General features: G+C 50.9%; 2 protein-coding genes across 3 annotated transcripts in view; one reads left to right on the forward strand and one right to left on the reverse strand.

Annotated features, from left to right (window-relative positions):
* Window positions 1-433: 433 nt before the first annotated feature.
* On the forward strand, window positions 434-11,327 carry Tldc2 (TBC/LysM-associated domain containing 2). Its single transcript, XM_016002666.3, has 6 exons — window positions 434-592; window positions 1,879-2,025; window positions 2,568-2,720; window positions 5,865-5,960; window positions 9,773-9,846; window positions 10,896-11,327. The coding sequence occupies exons 1-6, from the start codon at window positions 560-562 to the stop codon at window positions 11,029-11,031; spliced, it is 639 nt and encodes a 212-aa protein (XP_015858152.2). The 5' UTR covers window positions 434-559; the 3' UTR covers window positions 11,032-11,327.
* A 983-nt stretch (window positions 11,328-12,310) lies between these two features.
* The window catches only part of Samhd1 (SAM and HD domain containing deoxynucleoside triphosphate triphosphohydrolase 1), a 42,310-nt gene continuing 37,432 nt past the window's right edge, over window positions 12,311-17,188 (reverse strand). The window contains exons 16-17 of one of the 2 annotated variants that reach the window (XM_076571065.1): window positions 16,850-16,996; window positions 14,265-14,508 (exon numbers count right to left, since the gene is read on the reverse strand). In XM_076571065.1, coding sequence (XP_076427180.1) covers window positions 16,889-16,996 — 108 coding nt within the window. In that variant the 3' untranslated portion in view covers window positions 14,265-14,508; window positions 16,850-16,888. Of the gene's footprint in view, window positions 14,509-16,849; window positions 16,997-17,188 lie in introns of both variants that reach the window. The other variant, XM_076571064.1, reaches the window with a different exon arrangement.

Here is a 17,188-nt window from a genome sequence, read left to right on the forward strand (position 1 = left end):
TGTGTAGTCCTGGCTGACCTGAAACTCTATATGAAGACCCGGTTGGCCTTGAACTCACAGAGCTCTACCTGCCTCTGCCTCTCGAGTGCTGGGATTAAGTGTGTGCACCACCATTCCTGGCTTACAATAATTTTTTAATGTTACATACTGAGTGATTAAGGGCTGGGGTGCAAATGATTTTATTCTCAGTCATTCACGGAATCAGGGGTCCTGGATCCCTCGTCTGGACCTTAGATATCCTACAAAAGAATCGATGTGTCTAGGCCAGACTGTTAGAAGAAACTGAAGTGGCCAGAATTCACAGCTGGAATTTACTGTGTCTGGCTAACGTGGTAGATGCTAACTGCCCATGAGGCCTTGAGTGTCTGTCCAGTGGCTCACAGACCCACCCAGCGGCCACTTGGCCGGGTAATCACAGGTGAGAGGGGGCAAAGGGCAGCTGGGTAGGCACGGAGCCAGTGGGGAGTGCCCAGGCACCTCCTCACTGCTGGCTTTGCCCTTGCAGCGTTTCCTCCTTCAGGGCCCAGGACTGTCCCTTGTCCCGGGCTGTGACAGAAGAATGAAAGGCCGGAGATGGCGGTACACTCAGCTGGTAAGGGCTCGGCACGGGCCGCCTCCATGGGGTCACTTGGGAGGGGGATGAGATCTCTAGCAGGGAGGGGCGTGGGCTAGGCTGGAGGGTGTGTGTGTGTGTGTGTGTGTGTGTGTGTGTGTGTGTGTGTGTGTGTCTGTGTTTACCCCTCTCAAAGTCCTTCCCAGCTGGCTGGGGCTTTAAAGCAAGGGCTGATTGAGGACTTAGAGCAACCTTTAGGTGCCAAGACTCCGCCCCCCCCCCACCCAAAGGGGATAGACCACTGTTGCTGACCCTTTGGGGGGACTATTCCAAGGTGAGGATCCCTCCAGGTCTGAGCCTGAGTAATGGAGGAGGTAAGGAGGGAGCATTATCGGGCATTCCTTCCCAGATGGGTGTCTCCTTCTATGATGAGCTTTATGTTATTGTGTACAGGCCTGCTCACATGTGTGAACACACACACTCAAACACACCATCGTAGAGTTTGGAGGCTCAATTAAATGAATGAGAGTGACCACACTAACATCCATGCCCACTGATACCCACGTGAATATATATAACCCCAGCTCACCCTCAAAGCACACTGACAGTCAACACACCAATCTGCCCTGTACACCTGCTCTCACCAATCTGCCCTGTGCGTCTGTTCTCACCTACCTGCCCACACACATACCTCTATTTCAAGCAACATACAACTCATGTGGGCGAACACATACTTTGCGGGGAGCTAGGTGTGACTGCACACATCTCCTCACTGACTGAGTGTGAATCCCAGAGCTCTCTATACAATGTAGAAATTGGTGGTACCTTCTCAGGATACAGGGAGAATTCGAAGAGACCATTCACAGCATGCTCATCACGCAGGCCTGCTCAGAGTTCCGGACCATGCCAATATCAGCCATTCTTGTGATCAGTGTTGTTGTAGTCACTATTTCACGTTCAAACATACACAACTGCAGAACCAGACTTCTACCTGCCCTTCTGCCCTCTTCCAGGCTTAGAGCGTGGAGCCTGGTGCTTGCCCTGGGGCTAGAGCAAACTGGCAATGGATGATGGTGCCCACCTGAGTGGCACTGTGAGTGCCTTTGCCCACCCCACTTCCTTTGCTAGCAGCAGCCAGCCGGGAGGAAGCAGGTTGCAGGCAGGGACAGAGTTTTGCTTGTGGTGGGTGCTTCCCAGCTCTGCTGAGCCGGGCTTGCAGGGGTCTGGGCAGGGGCCAAGGCAGCCCTGGCTTTTGAACGCAGGATATGGTGACAGCTGGCGCCCCTGCATCCTTCAATCCACCAAGCTTCTTTGTATCTTTACAGCCCACCCAGGTGGAGGACACCCTGTCTGGGGAGGAGGGCGAGGAGGAGGAGGAAGAGGAGGCAGTCCCAGCCCCAGCCCCTCAGGACCCCGTGGAGCCTCAGCTGACAGAAGCCAGCCAGGTCCTGGGTGCCTCAGAGATTAGGCAGGTTCGGGCACATTCTCTGGAGTAGGACTTCAGCCCTGCACCTCTTCCCTGTACCAGCCCCACCCAGAGGCGCTGGAGTCACGGCTGGCTGCAGTGTCCCCAGTTCAGTGTCACCTTGAATCAATCATGCTTCCTCCCTGGGCTTCGCCGTCCTCTCTCGGCACACTAGTGGCCCCTTCTCACTGGGTAGCGCTGGAGAAGGTAGCAAGGGTGACATGGGTCCTGGGCACTAAAGCCAGAGCTGGGGTGGGGCGGACACATAAAGGAGTCCCAGGAGGAAGGGTTCAGCCTCCCTTCTGTCCTCTGAGGACCAGTGACCAAGGCAAGGTCCCAGAGATCTGCCCTGGCTTGGAATGCTGACTCTTCCATCTACTCTCCACTGCCCCGAACCTCGGTTTTCTCATCCCCAAACTGGGAACAAAAACAGCTCCAAAGGCTATATCTAATGGGCGCAGAGCCTTTGAACAAAGTAAAAGGCTGAGGGGTGGGGGATGGAGGGAAGATGGAGGCAATCCCGCCACTCAGCTCTAGCTCTGCCTCCAGCTCAGTCTCCACCTACCCCCAAGAGTCGCTGGCCACCCCTGGAGTCTGGTCTTCTGCACATCTAGGGACGGCTTTAGTCTTCGGAGACTATACCGGCAGATGGAGGGTCACAGTGGGCCAGTACTGCTGGTGCTGAGAGACCAGGATGGGCAGGTGAGCTGGGACAGGGCATGGGGACTCCCAGCCAGCCAGTGGGTACCGCCCAGGGCAGAGCGAGATGCAAGGAGGTAGAGATGACCGGCTATATCACCTATGAGGCACACTGAGGGCGGCACTCGGACCTGTCCCACTTGGAGCTTTATCTGCTCACTCATGTGTCTGAAGTCACTTTTGTGTGCCAGGTTAGGTGATGTGGAGAAGAGCGGAATCAAGCCAGGAATGGTCCCGCACACTTAGAGTTAATGGTCTAATTTCTTGTGTGTGTAAGGGGTGGGTGGTGGGGCACTGAGCAACCAGCCACTGAGGCCATGCAAGACTGCATCCTTATGTTTTCAAGCACAAGACCATGGATGGGTTGCTTTGATTTATTCTGAGACAGGCTCTCGCTGACTAAAACACAAACAGGCTCCGAATCCTGTATGTTGCCTATGCTGACCTTGCACTCCAGATCCTCCTGCCTCAGTCTCCCCAGTGCTGAGTACAGGCAGATGTCATCGCCTCTGGCTCTCACAGAAGTCAAACAGATGATCTACATCTAAATGAAGGATGCATATTTTGAAAATATCCCCAGCTGGTGGGGAGGAATGGACTGGAGGAAATCAGAGGGGACCGCCAAGGCAGTTCCTACACGCCCCAAGAGGAACTCTGACAGCTCTGCCTGAAGTCCGTGTGGTCACTCTAACAATAGAATTTCTGGCAGGTTCTCCATGCAGAAGGTGGGCGGGATTGAAAGCTGGTTTCAGATAATCCTCTATAGAAGGAACAGAGTTGGAAGATCTCAAGGGTCCCCACATAGACAGGAGTCTCTCTGGGAAGACTTTGTGCTTGAGAGCCAAGAAACTCACCCTGTTCAGAGCGAGCCCCTTCTGTGGCAGAGAACTATGTACTATGGGGAAGTTTCTCCTAGCATTAGGTCTAAATCCTGCATCCCACGGCTCCCCTGTGCAGCACTGTGAGGATTCGCACCCCAACCCCAGGAGCCATCCCTCAGAAGGACGGTGTCAACCAGACAAATAGCAGGCAGGCGAGAAGCAAGATGCAGAAGCACAGTTATCAAGTGTGTTGTTTGCTCTTTAAAGCAGGGTGTGAGGCACATTCTTGAGATAATCGCGGACAATTGAGTACACAATGATACAAAGAGATAATACCAGGTATTGGGATTATATCGTTAGCAATCCATGGAGTCTGCTTAATGATCAAAGGAATTTATTTGGGGGTTAACTCACAAGACAGAATAAAGGAATTTGTTGCAGGATCCTGGAAGGGTGAGGCATGGTCCAACACTGTTCTCAGCATCCAAAACCACAAGGTAGCGAAGAGAGAGCTGTGTATATGCATCCCAGGTCTTAAGCCCCTCCCTCCCCCATGCTGCAGCCACACCTCAGGGGCATGTACCTCAAGATCATAGACAGATGTAACAGTTACCTGCTAACTCAAGAGGGGTGGTTCTTCAGGGCATGGCTCAAACAGCTCCCACTACAACCAGGATTATTGTTAGTTCTCTTAGGTGTGATAACAGCATGGGGGTTCTAGAAGGGTAAGCCCCATTCTTGGAAGGTGTTGTATTAGGAATGAAGGATCATTGTAGCTGGACTTTTCCACAGCTGCTCAGACCCAAATAAACACACAGACTCTTATATTAATTAAAACTGGCCTAATGGCTCAGGCTTCTTGCTAGCTAGATCTTACACTTAAATTAACCCATAATTCTTATTTATGTTTAGCCACATGGCTTGGTACCTTTTCCCAGTTCTGCCTTCACATCTTGCTTCTCATGGCGGTGGCGGCTGGCAGCGTCTCCTGACTCAGCCTTCCACTTCCCAGAATTCTCCTCTCTGCTTATCCTGCCTACACTATACTTCCTGTCTGGCCCCTGGCCAATCAGCATTTTATTTATCAACCATCAATCAGAGCAACACATCTCACAGCATACAGAAAGACATCCCCAGCAGATCATAGCAGTCACGTGGGTCTGAGAACCATAAAGAGAAAAAGCTAGCATGGGAACTAGATCAAGCTCCCTGTTGGGTCTAAGCTGCAGGGAAGCTGTACTTGTTTTGAACTTTAAAAAGGAAATTTTTGGTGGTGCTGGGGTTGAGCCTAGGACCTTGCACATGCCAGGCCAGCACTCTACCAACGGACATACACCCCCAGCCCTGTGCTCTTCTGTACACTTGAGGTTGGTGCAGAAAAGCAAGAAGGAATGGTTTGTGTGTGGGGTGTCAGTACGGCGGAAAGTCTGCGCACTGGCATTGGACAGGTGCCAAGAGGAAGTGACAGAAGTCATCTCGGGGAGGAAGAAGGAGATTTGACTGTGGCTTATTTCATTTTCTTTCTGCTTGTGTATGATTGCCAGTTCTTCTAGAAGCAATACTCGTATGAAATAAGTATATTTGGGGCTGAGATGATCCACCATCTATCCAAAGTATCCGCCATGCAAGCATGAGGACCTGAGTTCAATTCCCAGCAGCCATGTAAAGAGCCGGGTGTGGTAGGAAGTGCCTGTAACCCCAGCCCTGGGAGGCAGACACAGGAGGACCCTGGAGCTTGCTGATCAGCCAGTCTCGTTGGTCAGTTCCAGATTTAGAGCCTGTCTGAAAAAATAACATGGAAGGCAATAGAGGAAGATAGTCCATATTGGCCTCTGGCTTCTATATGCATGGGAACGTGTGTGTGTGTGTGTGTGTGTGTGTGTGTGTGTGCGCGCGCGCGCGCGCGCACCTATGCACACACATGAACATATTCCCATTCATACAATACAGACGTACAAAGTATATTTAAGAAAAGGTAGGCTGGCCATGGCACATGTCTGAAAAGGCTCTCATGGAATTAAGCTCTGAGTCAGCCTTGGTTACACAGAAGGACCCTGAAGAAGGAAAGAGGAGAGGAAAGAGAGGGAGGGAGGGAGAGAGAAAGCGAGGGAGAGCAGAGAGTCAGGACGCTTCAGGGGAGGCAGCCAGCAAGGGCTCTTCCTGTGGAGGGTGGGAAAGAGGGCAGGCTGGTGGCCTTGGAGACTCCCTATCCCCAGCTTTACACCCAGCTCCCCTGGAGCCCCGGAGGCTGAGTTACCCTTGCAAGCCTGGTGAAGGTGGCTGGTAGACTCCCAGCTCCTTTCTTGCACTGGTCTCTGTTTTCCAGATGTTTGGCGCCTTCTCCTCCTCAGCTATCCGGCTCAGCAAAGGCTTCTATGGCACTGGCGAGACATTCCTCTTCTCATTCTCCCCACAGCTGAAGGTGAGGTTCCCACCTTCTGTCATGGAGGAAGGCTAGGACAGGTCACAGCCACTCTGGGGATGCTAGTGGCTCCCAGCCTCAGTCCCCATGCTGGGCTGCCTCCTGTCCACTTCTCCACAGGGCAATGGTGGGCATGGAAGTGCCCTTAGCTGCCCATCAAGATCTCCAGAAACCATGAGCTGATTGAGCAAGGGAGGCATACTGTTCTGCACAGGCGGGAAAGGACAAGATGGGTTCTCGTGCAGGTAGACCTGAGGTGTGGGAGGAGGAGGAGGAGGACATGTCCAGTGGCTTCTTGTGAGGTGTGCACATGAAGGCTGGAGGAGAGAGGAATCACACAGTCCCTCTGCGTGAGAAGAGGAGCCCCAGAGAGCATGCCAGTCCGGTCGTGGCAGGAAGAGGCCATCTCTGCCCTGTCCTTTTCTCAGCAGGGTCAGGCTCTCCCTTGGCCAGGCTTGTACCAGAGCAGCCGGTGTTCTCAGACCCAGCTCTTGGCAGGCCCCCTTCCCAGGAAACAGTGGGGGACGGGTAGGACAGAGTGAAAACACCGAGTGGCCCACAGAGCCTAGAGTGGGCCGGGGGCCAGCGAAGCCAGAGGGGATGAAGGGCGAACAAAGGAGGGGTCTCCTTGAGGGCAAATACTCGGAGCAGTGGCAACCGCTGAGCCATGTGTAGGACGACAGGAAGGAGCGGGCAGCTGGAGAGGGACATCCGAAATGAACTGGACAAGAGCCAGATGTGACCATGAAGACAGCAGCTGGAGACTGCAATTGCGGAAGAAATGGGCAGAGGAGACGGGCGGATGGACCCACGAAGTTCACTAGGGAGCTGGGAAAGAATGGGGAGAGTGATTTCAGCGCTCGGGTCCCCCAAGTGGAAAGAGATCAGTGACAGGCACAGGTGACTGGAACCTCAGAGGCCAGAAGCTGCTGAAGAGCTGGGGCTTTTGAAGGCGGGAGACAGAGTCCCAAACATCTGCCATATAAATATTCTCTGTCACTGGGTTGTTGGCTTAACTGAAGCTGCCGAGTGCGCGTGATAGGCAGAGCATGCAATGTTTACCATAAATAGTCATGATAGTAACTCAGGGGTCTGCATTTATCACCTCACAAAATGGCACATTTAGTTATTGAAAAAAAACAAACCCACAGGTCACTGGGCAGTGGTGGCGCACGCCTTTAATCCCCAGCACTCAGGAGGCAGAGGCAGATGGATCTCTGTGAGTTCAAGGCCAGCCTGGTCTACAGAGTGAGCTCCAGGATAGTCAGGGCTATACAGAGAAACACTGTCTCAGGGGTTAAAAAAAAATCCCACATGTGCATGCTGTCATCATTGCCACATCTTACAGATGAGGGAACCGAGGCACGGAGAGGTTGGCTAACATGCCCAGCTCAGTCGGTGGTGAAGGGAGATATGGAAACCAGCCCCAGAGTGTGAATTCAGGCAAGGCACTCTGGAGGCAGAGGATGGGGGGAAGAGTGCATGTGTAGGAACCACCAATGCAGGAAGGAACCACAACGGTTGCTGAGGTCAGTGTGTGAGGCAGAACATGTATTTGCTTAGTGTGTCCTTGAGAGCTATTTGTTCACACTTGTTTGATGGATGGAGAACTAGTTCTGGATGCTTTCGTTTGCTATTAGAGGTCTCTCCTCCAATGCACAGACACCTGAAAACACTCTGCCACATCGTCATCTAGTCTCACACCAAGATGGTCACCGGGGTGTGGATGGCCTTGCCAATGACAAAAATACCTGGTCTTGCTGGGCGGTGGTGTCGCACGCCTTTAATCCCAGCACTTGGGAGGCAGAGCCAGGCAGATCTCTGTGAGTTCGAGGCCAGCTGGGTCTACAAAGTGAGTCCCAGGACAGGCTCCAAAGCTACACAGAGAAACCCCATCTCGGAAAAAACAAAACAAACAAAACAAAACCCTGGTCTGTTGCACAGCCTCCATCACTGCAAGCTACCTTCCCTTCTTGGGAGAGAGGTAGAGGGGTCAGTTACGCAGGGTCACCAAGCCTGTAGGCTGACCATCACCACCTTCCTTCCTGCAGCACATACTGCTGTTGGAGCCTCCTGCTAGTTCCTATCCTCAGAGCTGGGGATTCGGTTATCTTCGCCGACCACCCCTGCTTCCTCTGTGGCTTCTCTCATGCCATCCATATACTGATGGCTCTTCCCTGACCCCTTTCTAATAGTGGGTATTTATTTTTCCCATCACTTTGCCCCAGCAATGCAAACATACAGGCCCACGCCTGCCTCAGGGCCTTTGCATGTGCTATTCTCCTCAGCACACCCTCCCATTGACGTGTCAGGACTGCCCTACTGTGCCCCACCGTAGCCATCGCAGGGACTGACTATTTTATTTTAAATGACCATTCCCTGAAAACTTTATTGCCTCTCTGCCTGTCGCTCCTCACTAGTGTTTCTAACATGCCATTTCTCTTATTTGTCTCCTCCTGAAATGTCATACGAGGCAGATGTTTTTGTTCATTATGTCCACTGTTCTACCCAATGCCTAGTATGTGAGTGCTAAAAAAAATTATTACATGAAACCCCATCATTTCCAAGGAATCACTGTCACCCCAGCCTGTAAGAATTCCATACACTGAAAACCTTAATCCTTGGCTGTACCTGGCCTGGCGCTCTTCATGAATTCCCAGCGCTTGCACACGTAACTGCTGTCCAAGCAACACCACCAACTTCATCTTAGTGTCTCTTGTAGCAATGTTTATCTTGCTCTTTGAAATCAGGAGGACATGTCCTTGGAGAGAGCAGAGGAAGTGCGGAAGTGCTAGGCAACCCTGGCTTCTTGAGGTCACTGTTCACTTTATCTCATCCCTTCGCAGCTTGCTTCTTTATCTTTTTCTATTCCTCTGGGGGTGGGGGGTTTGCATTTGTGACATCTAATTACAGGAAGCAACATACTATACTTTTCTGGCCCTTTAAAAGCCCTTTTATTGCCTAATTTGGCTCTTTGAATATTAACTCTTTCATTTCAGAGTCTAGCAGGGCATCTGGGCAGTTCTCCTGGAATTTACATTGTAGTGGGGTAGATAGACAAGACACACTACTACAGGAATGGAGCCGTCTCAGAGGGGTAGAGGCTCTCTGTAATGACACTCAGTCTCTAGGGTAGGAAGTGACCCTTGAGGATGGAGTTGTGGGGAGCTGTGGTGGAGGGGTCTGAACGTAGGAAGGCCCTAAGGCATGAGCACTTTCACGTGCTGGTGAACAGAAAGGTCAGTGTGGCTCAGTCAGTAAGAGAAGGAGAGGGTATAAGGAAAAGGGATGGCGGCAGGTGCACTCCGGCTGGAGGACTGGATTCTGTCTCCTTCGCAGTGGAGAATGTCAGAAGGCTTTCAGTAGAAGGCTTAAAATGTGATTTAGGGTTGGGATGAGCCATTCAGGTCACTATGGAGAGGGCTGTGGGCAGTATATGATGGGAGGCAAGACCAGCAGGAGGCTGTGACCCAGAGGGTGGGGCAGAGAAGTCACAGGAGGTCATGGTGAGTCTTACTAGCCTGCAGGTCATGGGATAGGTTTGCTGGGAGACAGTTCCACCCAACTCCAGGCCTGGCCTTTCTCCCTCCTCTTTCCATCTTTGAAAGCAGGAAGGCTCGGAGGTTTTGTTTTACTGCTGGCATGAAGGTGCCGCTAGGATGTAGGGATCCAAAGCAGAGGGAACAGGGGTGGAGCCCAAGGAAACCGAAATCTTACTCCCTGGGCCCAGGAGCGTCTGCTCCCTGCACAACACTGCCACCACGTGGATTGGAGTCAGACTGCAAGTGACCCAGCCTTTCCTTTTCACCCAGGTCTTTAAGTGGACAGGAAATAACTCTTTCTTCGTGAAAGGAGACCTGGACTCACTGATGATGGGCAGTGGAAGGTGTGTGTCTCTGTCTGTCCCCCCCCCTGCCCCCCGCCCACATCTTGGGATGGCTTGTTTTCCTCTTCTAAGGGTGTCGCAGGAGGAACGGGCAGGCTGAGTCTTTCAGGCTGACTTTGGTGCCCTCTAGCATCAGCCCCATGGCCCATCCCCAGAGGCCCACACTCAACCATCCCTCCTCTAGGTCAAGTGAGGAGAGTGGGCCAACTGGTTAGTGTCACCATGGTCTGAACTGACTCTGGGAATGTCCACGTGGATGAGGTTATAGTCACGAGATGGGAAAGGCCCAGATTTCCGAGTCCCATGGGACATGGCTCATTAAAGACCCGCATCTAGCTAAGAACGCAGCCTGTGTCTGTGGACGGGAGCAGGAGCGGGTTAGGAACAAAGATGGAGGGTAGCCCCACCCGCTGTGACCTCCACACGGAAGCACATTAAGTTATACCTAAATGAAAACATTCCTCAATCAGCACAGCTCCATGGAGAGGCAGCAGGGCACAGGACACACCAGCCATTGATTATTAATTCACTTCCTGCTTCCAGCCTAGGTTTTCTATCAAACATGAGGATTAGAATGTTCCAAAACTGGACTGAGGTGATGGCTGTACCACTGTATATAGTTATTAAAACCAACAGATTGTTTTAAAAAATGCTCTGGATGCTATAGGGCACATGAGGAGATCCCAAATCCTGGATAAATTGGTATACGGGATGGAACTCTGATGATGATGGTGGTCAGTCCCACAGGCCTACCATATGCTACAACTGTGCCAAGATTTCCTTTCCTGATGTGCACGCGTGCGTGCATGTGTGTGTATGTGTGTGAGTGACCTCGGGTGTGTTCCATGGTCCATCTCTCACTGACTGGCTAGATCGGCTGGCCGGCAAGCTCTGGGGCCCCCCGTCTTCACTCCCCCCGTACCAGGGCTGCAGAGGGAATGTGACCTGCCTGGCTTCTTATGTTGGTGCTGGGGGCAGGTCCTCATGCTTGTGTAGCAGACATTGTACCGACTGAGCCGTCTTTACAGCCCGTTTTCTCTTCTCTCTAGTGGCCAGTTTGGGTTGTGGTTGGACGGAGACTTGTACCACGGGGGAAGCTACCCCTGTGCTACCTTTAACAACGAAGTGCTGGCCCGGCAAGAGCAATTTCGCATCGAGGAGCTGGAGGCCTGGGTTCTGAGCTGACACCTCCCAGGACCAGAGATGCTCGGGTCTCTTTCGTATGCTGCCCAGGCCTTGCTCGCACAGGGCAGCCATTCTGCCTGACTCAGGATGATGGAGAACCCTCATGTGGACTGTGGCTCTCAGCCAGCCTCCTTATGGCCCGAAACCCCAGCGCAGGGATGGGCAGCCCCTGTTCCCCAGCAGAATTGACTGTGAAGGCGTGAAAGACACTCTTGCTGAAGAAGCATGAAATTTGTCTTTACAGGATTTGACAGTTCCCAGAGAACCCAGAAGAAGACCAACAAAACAAAACAAAAGGCCCATAAAACAATAAACAGCTGCCTCCCCCAATAACATTTCCACATCCTTCCAAGCAAGTCAGGTGTGTACACGAGCATACACACACACACACACACACACATACACACACACACACAAACTTTTTTTTCTTTTTCGAGACAGGGTTTCTCTGTGTAGCTTTGCACCTTTCCTGGATCTCGCTCTGTAGACCAGGCTGGCCTCAAACTCACAGAGATCCGCCTGCCTCTGCCTCCTGAGTGCTGGGATTAAAGGTGTGCACCACTGCCGCCCGGCCACACTTCTTTTTGTATGTTTTAGAGACTACTTTTACTTGAAGGATGCTATCAAACCCCAGGAACCTGGGCTCAGCTACTAGAAACTAATAGAGTGGAAGCAGCATTTTACTCCTTCCCTTGCGGTCTCTTCTAGAAGCCAAAGGTGGGTTGGAGGCCACCAATGGGTCAGGGACTCGCACATCTGTGACTTGATTTCATGGGAGAGACATAAAGCTGAAAATGAACAGTATGTATATTTGGGCAAAGGAGCTGAACCTTTGCAGACCCCAGGGGCTTGAGAGAGGGAAGAGTTCATTTTCAGGCACAAGAGCCTTGTGAACTAAGGCTCTATCATCCGTTCCATGCAGGGTCTGCCTCCTGCTGGAAGGGAGCAAACTATATCCTGCTCTTATTTTATGAGGAAACCCGAGAACCTGGGACCTTGTCAATACCACTGTCTTTCGGACCTAACACAGTGCTGTGACACCATGAAGCATCTCCATGGGTCCTACGGAAAACACATTGCTTTGCACAGGAATCCAAACCAGGCACACAGGGTGTGAGGAGACAGTAATTAAGGAGCATACCTCTATAGTTTCAAGAGAGAAATACATTCATGAAAGCTTCACTGCAGCTGTCTCCCTCACCCAACTGAAATCATCTTCACCCAACCTGTGGTTCGATTTACATCGAGCTGACAGTGTTCAGTAACTGAGAGGCCAAGCTGTTAAAAAATCTCCATTTTTATGTGGTCTTGTAAATGACACAGGTATTCACAATGAAAATAGCTTCAAAGGCATAAAATAGAGCTGTCTTGTACATAAAAGGGGTCAGAGATGTTTCCCAGATACCATGGTACAAAATTAGGACTACAAAACTCGAGAATAAACCACAAGGAGCTAAAAATAAGACTGGCGAAAGTGAAACAACAGTAGCAGGAAACACACCATTCTTAACACTGAGTCTGGGCCCACGAAGGCGGGGCCGCTGGCCGTCTCCCTGAATGTGAGAGGCCCGCGCGCGGCTAGCAGGGCCAGCTAGCACCTCCCTTGTGCGTCTATGAGCCCAGAGCGGCAAACACACCAAATACTCGTTCACTCACAAGTGGACAGAATAGAACCTGGCTACCCAGAGGGGAGAGCTGGCACAGGCAACCTGCCGGTGTCCTCAAGCTGCCCACTGCCAGGGCTGCCACCTCACTTAGGGGAGCGTCATGACTAAGACGTCGTCATCTGCAGTTGCTGCCTCCGGTTCCCACCCGCTTCGGCTCCAGCTAGACTGGGTTCTTGGTGAAGCTGTGCAGAGCGGGGGTGAGGCGGGCAGTGCAGGGGAACTCAACCACGGCGGCTCTGCACTGCTGGGGACAGCAAGTGACACGGGGGGACCTGGGACCCACTGGGTGGTCACTAGGCTCACACACGCAGTCCAGAATATTCTGAGCCTCAGAAACACAACGAAGCAGCGGTGGTGAAATCCCAGGTGAGAGCAGTCAGGACGGTGTCTGGGGTGTTTTCTGAGCAGCTGGCCAGGCCAACTCAGAAGGGGTGGAAGGTCCGTGCCCAGGCTGGCAGCGCTGAGTCCCTTGGGGCTGGAGTGGTTCCAGGTGCAAAGAAGCGGGTCATGATGTCTGGAGCCACATCAGACTCCGAGAGCAGCCTGGTGTGAGGTCCCCTCTGACCCTAGCACCTCCTACAGCAGGGGCGGGGTGTGTGTGTGTGTGGGGGGGGGGGCTATACTAGGAGACAGGGGTGGAGCTGCAGGTCAGTGGTGGAGGACTTGCCTGGCACACCTCTGCTCCTCTCCACAAGAGCTGCCCCCTGATGCTTCCAGCCTGGCACTTAACAAGGCTGGAGGGAGGCGGCAGCTCTCTCTCCTGGGAGGAGCAGGATGAAGGGCACCTCTTGGGGGGTGGGGTGGGATGGTAAGATTTTGTTTACTTTTTAACCATGTGATACAGGACAATTTCAACTTTGAATTCCAATCTGTGCCCTTGTCTCAATTTCTAAATTAAAAACAAAAGACAATCATTTGTCCTAAGAGTTCAGAAGAGATGGGAGAGTTATCCTGAGAAAATAGGTTGCTAAAGGAAAAAAGGTTCAATTAATGTTAAAAATACACAAGCTAATGCTTTTCATAGCATGTGTCTTAGCCACTGTTCAATTACTGTCGAGAGACACCATAGGCAACTCATAAAAGAAAGCAGTTCACTGGGGACTTGCTTACAGCTTTAGAGGTTTAGCCCACTATCATCATGGTGGAGAGCATAGAGATGGAGTAGCTGAGAGCTACATCCTGACCCCTAGGCAGAGAAAGAGAGACTGGACCTGGCAAGGACTTCTGAAACCTCAAAGGCCACCCCTAGTGACACACTTTCTCCAACAGGCCACACCTCCTGATCTTTGTAATCCTTTCAAACAGTTCCACTCCCTGGTGACTAAGCATTCAATGATATGAGCCTGTGGGCCATTCTCATTCACACTCCTCAGAAAGCAGAGCGAAAACTGGCTAATATTACCACTTTTCATTCTGAATAAAAGTAACTTACCCTTCGGCATGTGCGTACATTCAAAATACTAAATAAAAATCACTAGTGGACTCTGGTCACATATCCTAACTTAATTGTGAAGAGGGAAGAAGTTTATATAAAGAGCTGTTTTTTTTTTTTTTTTTTTGGTTTTTCGAGACAGGGTTTCTCTATGTAGCTTTGCGCCTTTCCTGGAACTCACTTTGTAGACCAGGCTGGCCTTGAACTCACAGAGATCTGCCTGCCTCTGCCTCCCAAGTGCTGGGATTAAAGGCGTGCGCCACCACTGCCCGGAAAGAGCTGTTTTTTGACTTCGTCTTTGGGCGTTTTTTGGCGGCAACCTAGATGATCTTTCTTCCATTTCAGAGGTGTTATAAGTGGGGCTATAATGTCACCATCCTATGAAAGAGAGAGAGAGAGTCAGGATATAGAAAAAAGACAGTTTCCATCACTGTATTTTAGAGTGCAGTCTCAGGCACACATACCCTTACTTACACACACTTACTCCTGAGAAATTCTCAGTTGTATATGTTCTCAGAATGGATTAAACTAGAACACCACAGTCCTAAGCAGGTAAAGGTCTTCATGGGAAAATGGCTGAGACACAGCACACTGCTGCCCAGAATTGGCTGAGTTCACACACTACATGGGACTCTTGGGGACCACAAGCTACACTGGATTCTTGCTTCTCTTTTTCCTAGTCTCTAAAACAAATGACCCAGGTCTGCAAATGGAGGAGAACAAAGAGGGGACAGGGAGGGTGGGGACAGATGACGATGGGAACATTGGGACCACAATGACCTGACGGGGGTGGGGGTGGGGGAGCATGAGCAGCAAGGCCCTCTAATCGGGTCTGCCCCCTGGGATGAGGCTCTGCCCATTTGCTCCAGGTACTTATCACCCCTTCCTGTCCCACTCAGACAGCAGCTGCTCTCTTTCTTCCTTCTCAGCGGCCTTTTCTAGCTCTCTTGCCTAGTGGCTTCTCAGGTGAAGTGAGGAAGGCGGAGAAGCCCGATATCTCCTCTGGTGTGGGTTTCAGGGGCCGTTACCATTCTGTGGTTCCAGCTCCTGGAAGGGGCCACAGCTCTTGGCCTCCCACCTGCTCCCTCAGCCTCTCCTAGAAGGCAGTGACATCGTCCAGGCATCTCTCACTGTCTGCCATTTGTTCATTTACCAAAACTTTGCAAACATCCCGATGTTAAATGTCTTCTGCTGAACACCCTGGATCGAGCCGGACAGAGCTTTTGTGAGCTCCTACTTGTTATTTGTTTTTACTCTTTGGGGGGCCCGCCACCCACTCCCAAATAAATCACACACGGAGGCTTATTCTTACTTATAAACACCCAGCCTTGGCTTGACTTGTTTCTTGCCAGCTCTCCTAAACTTGAAATTATCCTGTCTATCTTTTGCCTCTGGGCTTTTCCTTTTCTATTCCTGTATACCTTTCTTTGTTTTTTAACCTTTTCTATTCCTATATACCTTTCTTTGTTTTTTAATCTGTTGCTGGTTGTGTAGCTGGGTGGCTGGCCCCTGGGGTCCTCCTCCTTCTCGGGCTACTTCTTTTTTCCTTCCTCACTCCTCCATCTCTCTTCTTCTTCTGATTTCTCCTTTTATTTATTCTCTGTGCCTGCCAACCCGGCCTATCCTTTCTCCTGCCTCGCCATTGGCTGCCAGTTCTTTATGAGACCATCAGGTGTTTTAGAGGCACAATAACACAGCTTCACAGAATTAAAAATGCAACATAAACAAAAGTAACACACCTTAAAATAATATTCTACAACAACTACTGTTCACCTCAAGGGCAGCAGTATTGGTAAAACTCCTATTTCCATCACACTTCCTTCTGATTTCAACTCTAGCAATTGTTAAAACTTAGATTTCCCTCACTCCAATTCAATGGCTCCAGACCGGATGGCAGACAGTATCTCACACTCAATGCTGTTCCTGAAAGGCCTGGTGTTCTTTGTTACCTTTTCAGCTACCTCCATGTGGTTCTGCTTCAACACCAGCCCTACTGCTGGCCCTGTCAAGAGTTACCGAGTCTTCTCCTCCTTAGGGGTCGGCTCGCAAGCTCTCCCGAGGCAGGCCTTTCTCATCTAACCAAGTCTGGCTAGATTTCCTTTCGCACCCCACAACACTCACTATGCTACACAATTGCTGTTTCCTTCTGTGTTCGTGGTCCACACCTAGAGTGAGACCCAGAGCACTAAGGAACTGTCTGTCTTAGGTAGTGCTTCTTTCTGGTACCTAACACAGGGCCCGACAAGAAACAAACCAAGCAAACTTGTCTGATGAGTTAATATACCTAGGCTTAAGGTACTTATCACATACACCAGTGTTTTTATTTCCCTTTCCTTTAAACAACAAAAAAAAGTGTGTATATGTGTGTGTGCGGTGCATGTGTATGTGTATTGTGTGTGATATATGTGTATTGTGTGAATGTATGTGGTACACATGTGTGGTGTGTGTGTGTGTGTATGTGTGTTGTGCATGATATATGTGTATTGTACATATGTATATGGTATGCATGAGGGGTGTGTGTGTAGTGTATATGTATGTGTACGCATGCGTATTGTGTGTGTGCAGGTGATCTTGACTACACGGCACATGTGGAAGCCAGAGGGTAACATTGGGTGCCTTCTTCAATCACTTCTCCACCTTTTTTAGGATTTTCCCCTACATTTTTTATTTTATGTGTATGTATGCATGACTATGCACCACTTGCATGTCTGGTACCCACAGAGACCAGAAGAGGGCATCAGATCCTCTGGAACTGGAGTTACAGCTGGTTGTGAGCCGCCATTGGGGTGCTGGGAATTGAGCCCGGGTCCTCTGGAAGAGTAGCCAGTGCACTTAACTGCTGAGCCATCTCTCCAGCCCCGTATTGCTACAATTTAAATGAGAACTGTTCAGTGGATAAAAAGGATCACATTTGAATTTTCTTTAAAAATCAAAACTATGCCAGGCTCCAAAGCTGCTGCCTACCTGTACTCCCCATCCGTGGGAGGTGAAGCAGGAAGGTCAGGAACTCAAGCAAATCTGAGACCAACCCAAGCTACACAGGACCTGTCTCACCCCA

Source organism: Peromyscus maniculatus, chromosome 4 (genome assembly GCF_049852395.1).
Source record: "Peromyscus maniculatus bairdii isolate BWxNUB_F1_BW_parent chromosome 4, HU_Pman_BW_mat_3.1, whole genome shotgun sequence".
Lineage (NCBI taxonomy): Eukaryota > Metazoa > Chordata > Mammalia > Rodentia > Cricetidae > Peromyscus > Peromyscus maniculatus.

Excerpts from the sequence above, each read along its gene's own strand:
- Tldc2 (XM_016002666.3), top strand. The coding sequence starts at position 560 with ATGAAAGGCCGGAGATGGCGGTACACTCAGCTG. Across the intron at positions 593-1,878 it reads GATGGCGGTACACTCAGCTG|CCCACCCAGGTGGAGGACAC; the intron begins GTAAGGGCTCGG and ends GTATCTTTACAG. Across the intron at positions 2,026-2,567 it reads GTGCCTCAGAGATTAGGCAG|CTCAGTCTCCACCTACCCCC; the intron begins GTTCGGGCACAT and ends CTCTGCCTCCAG.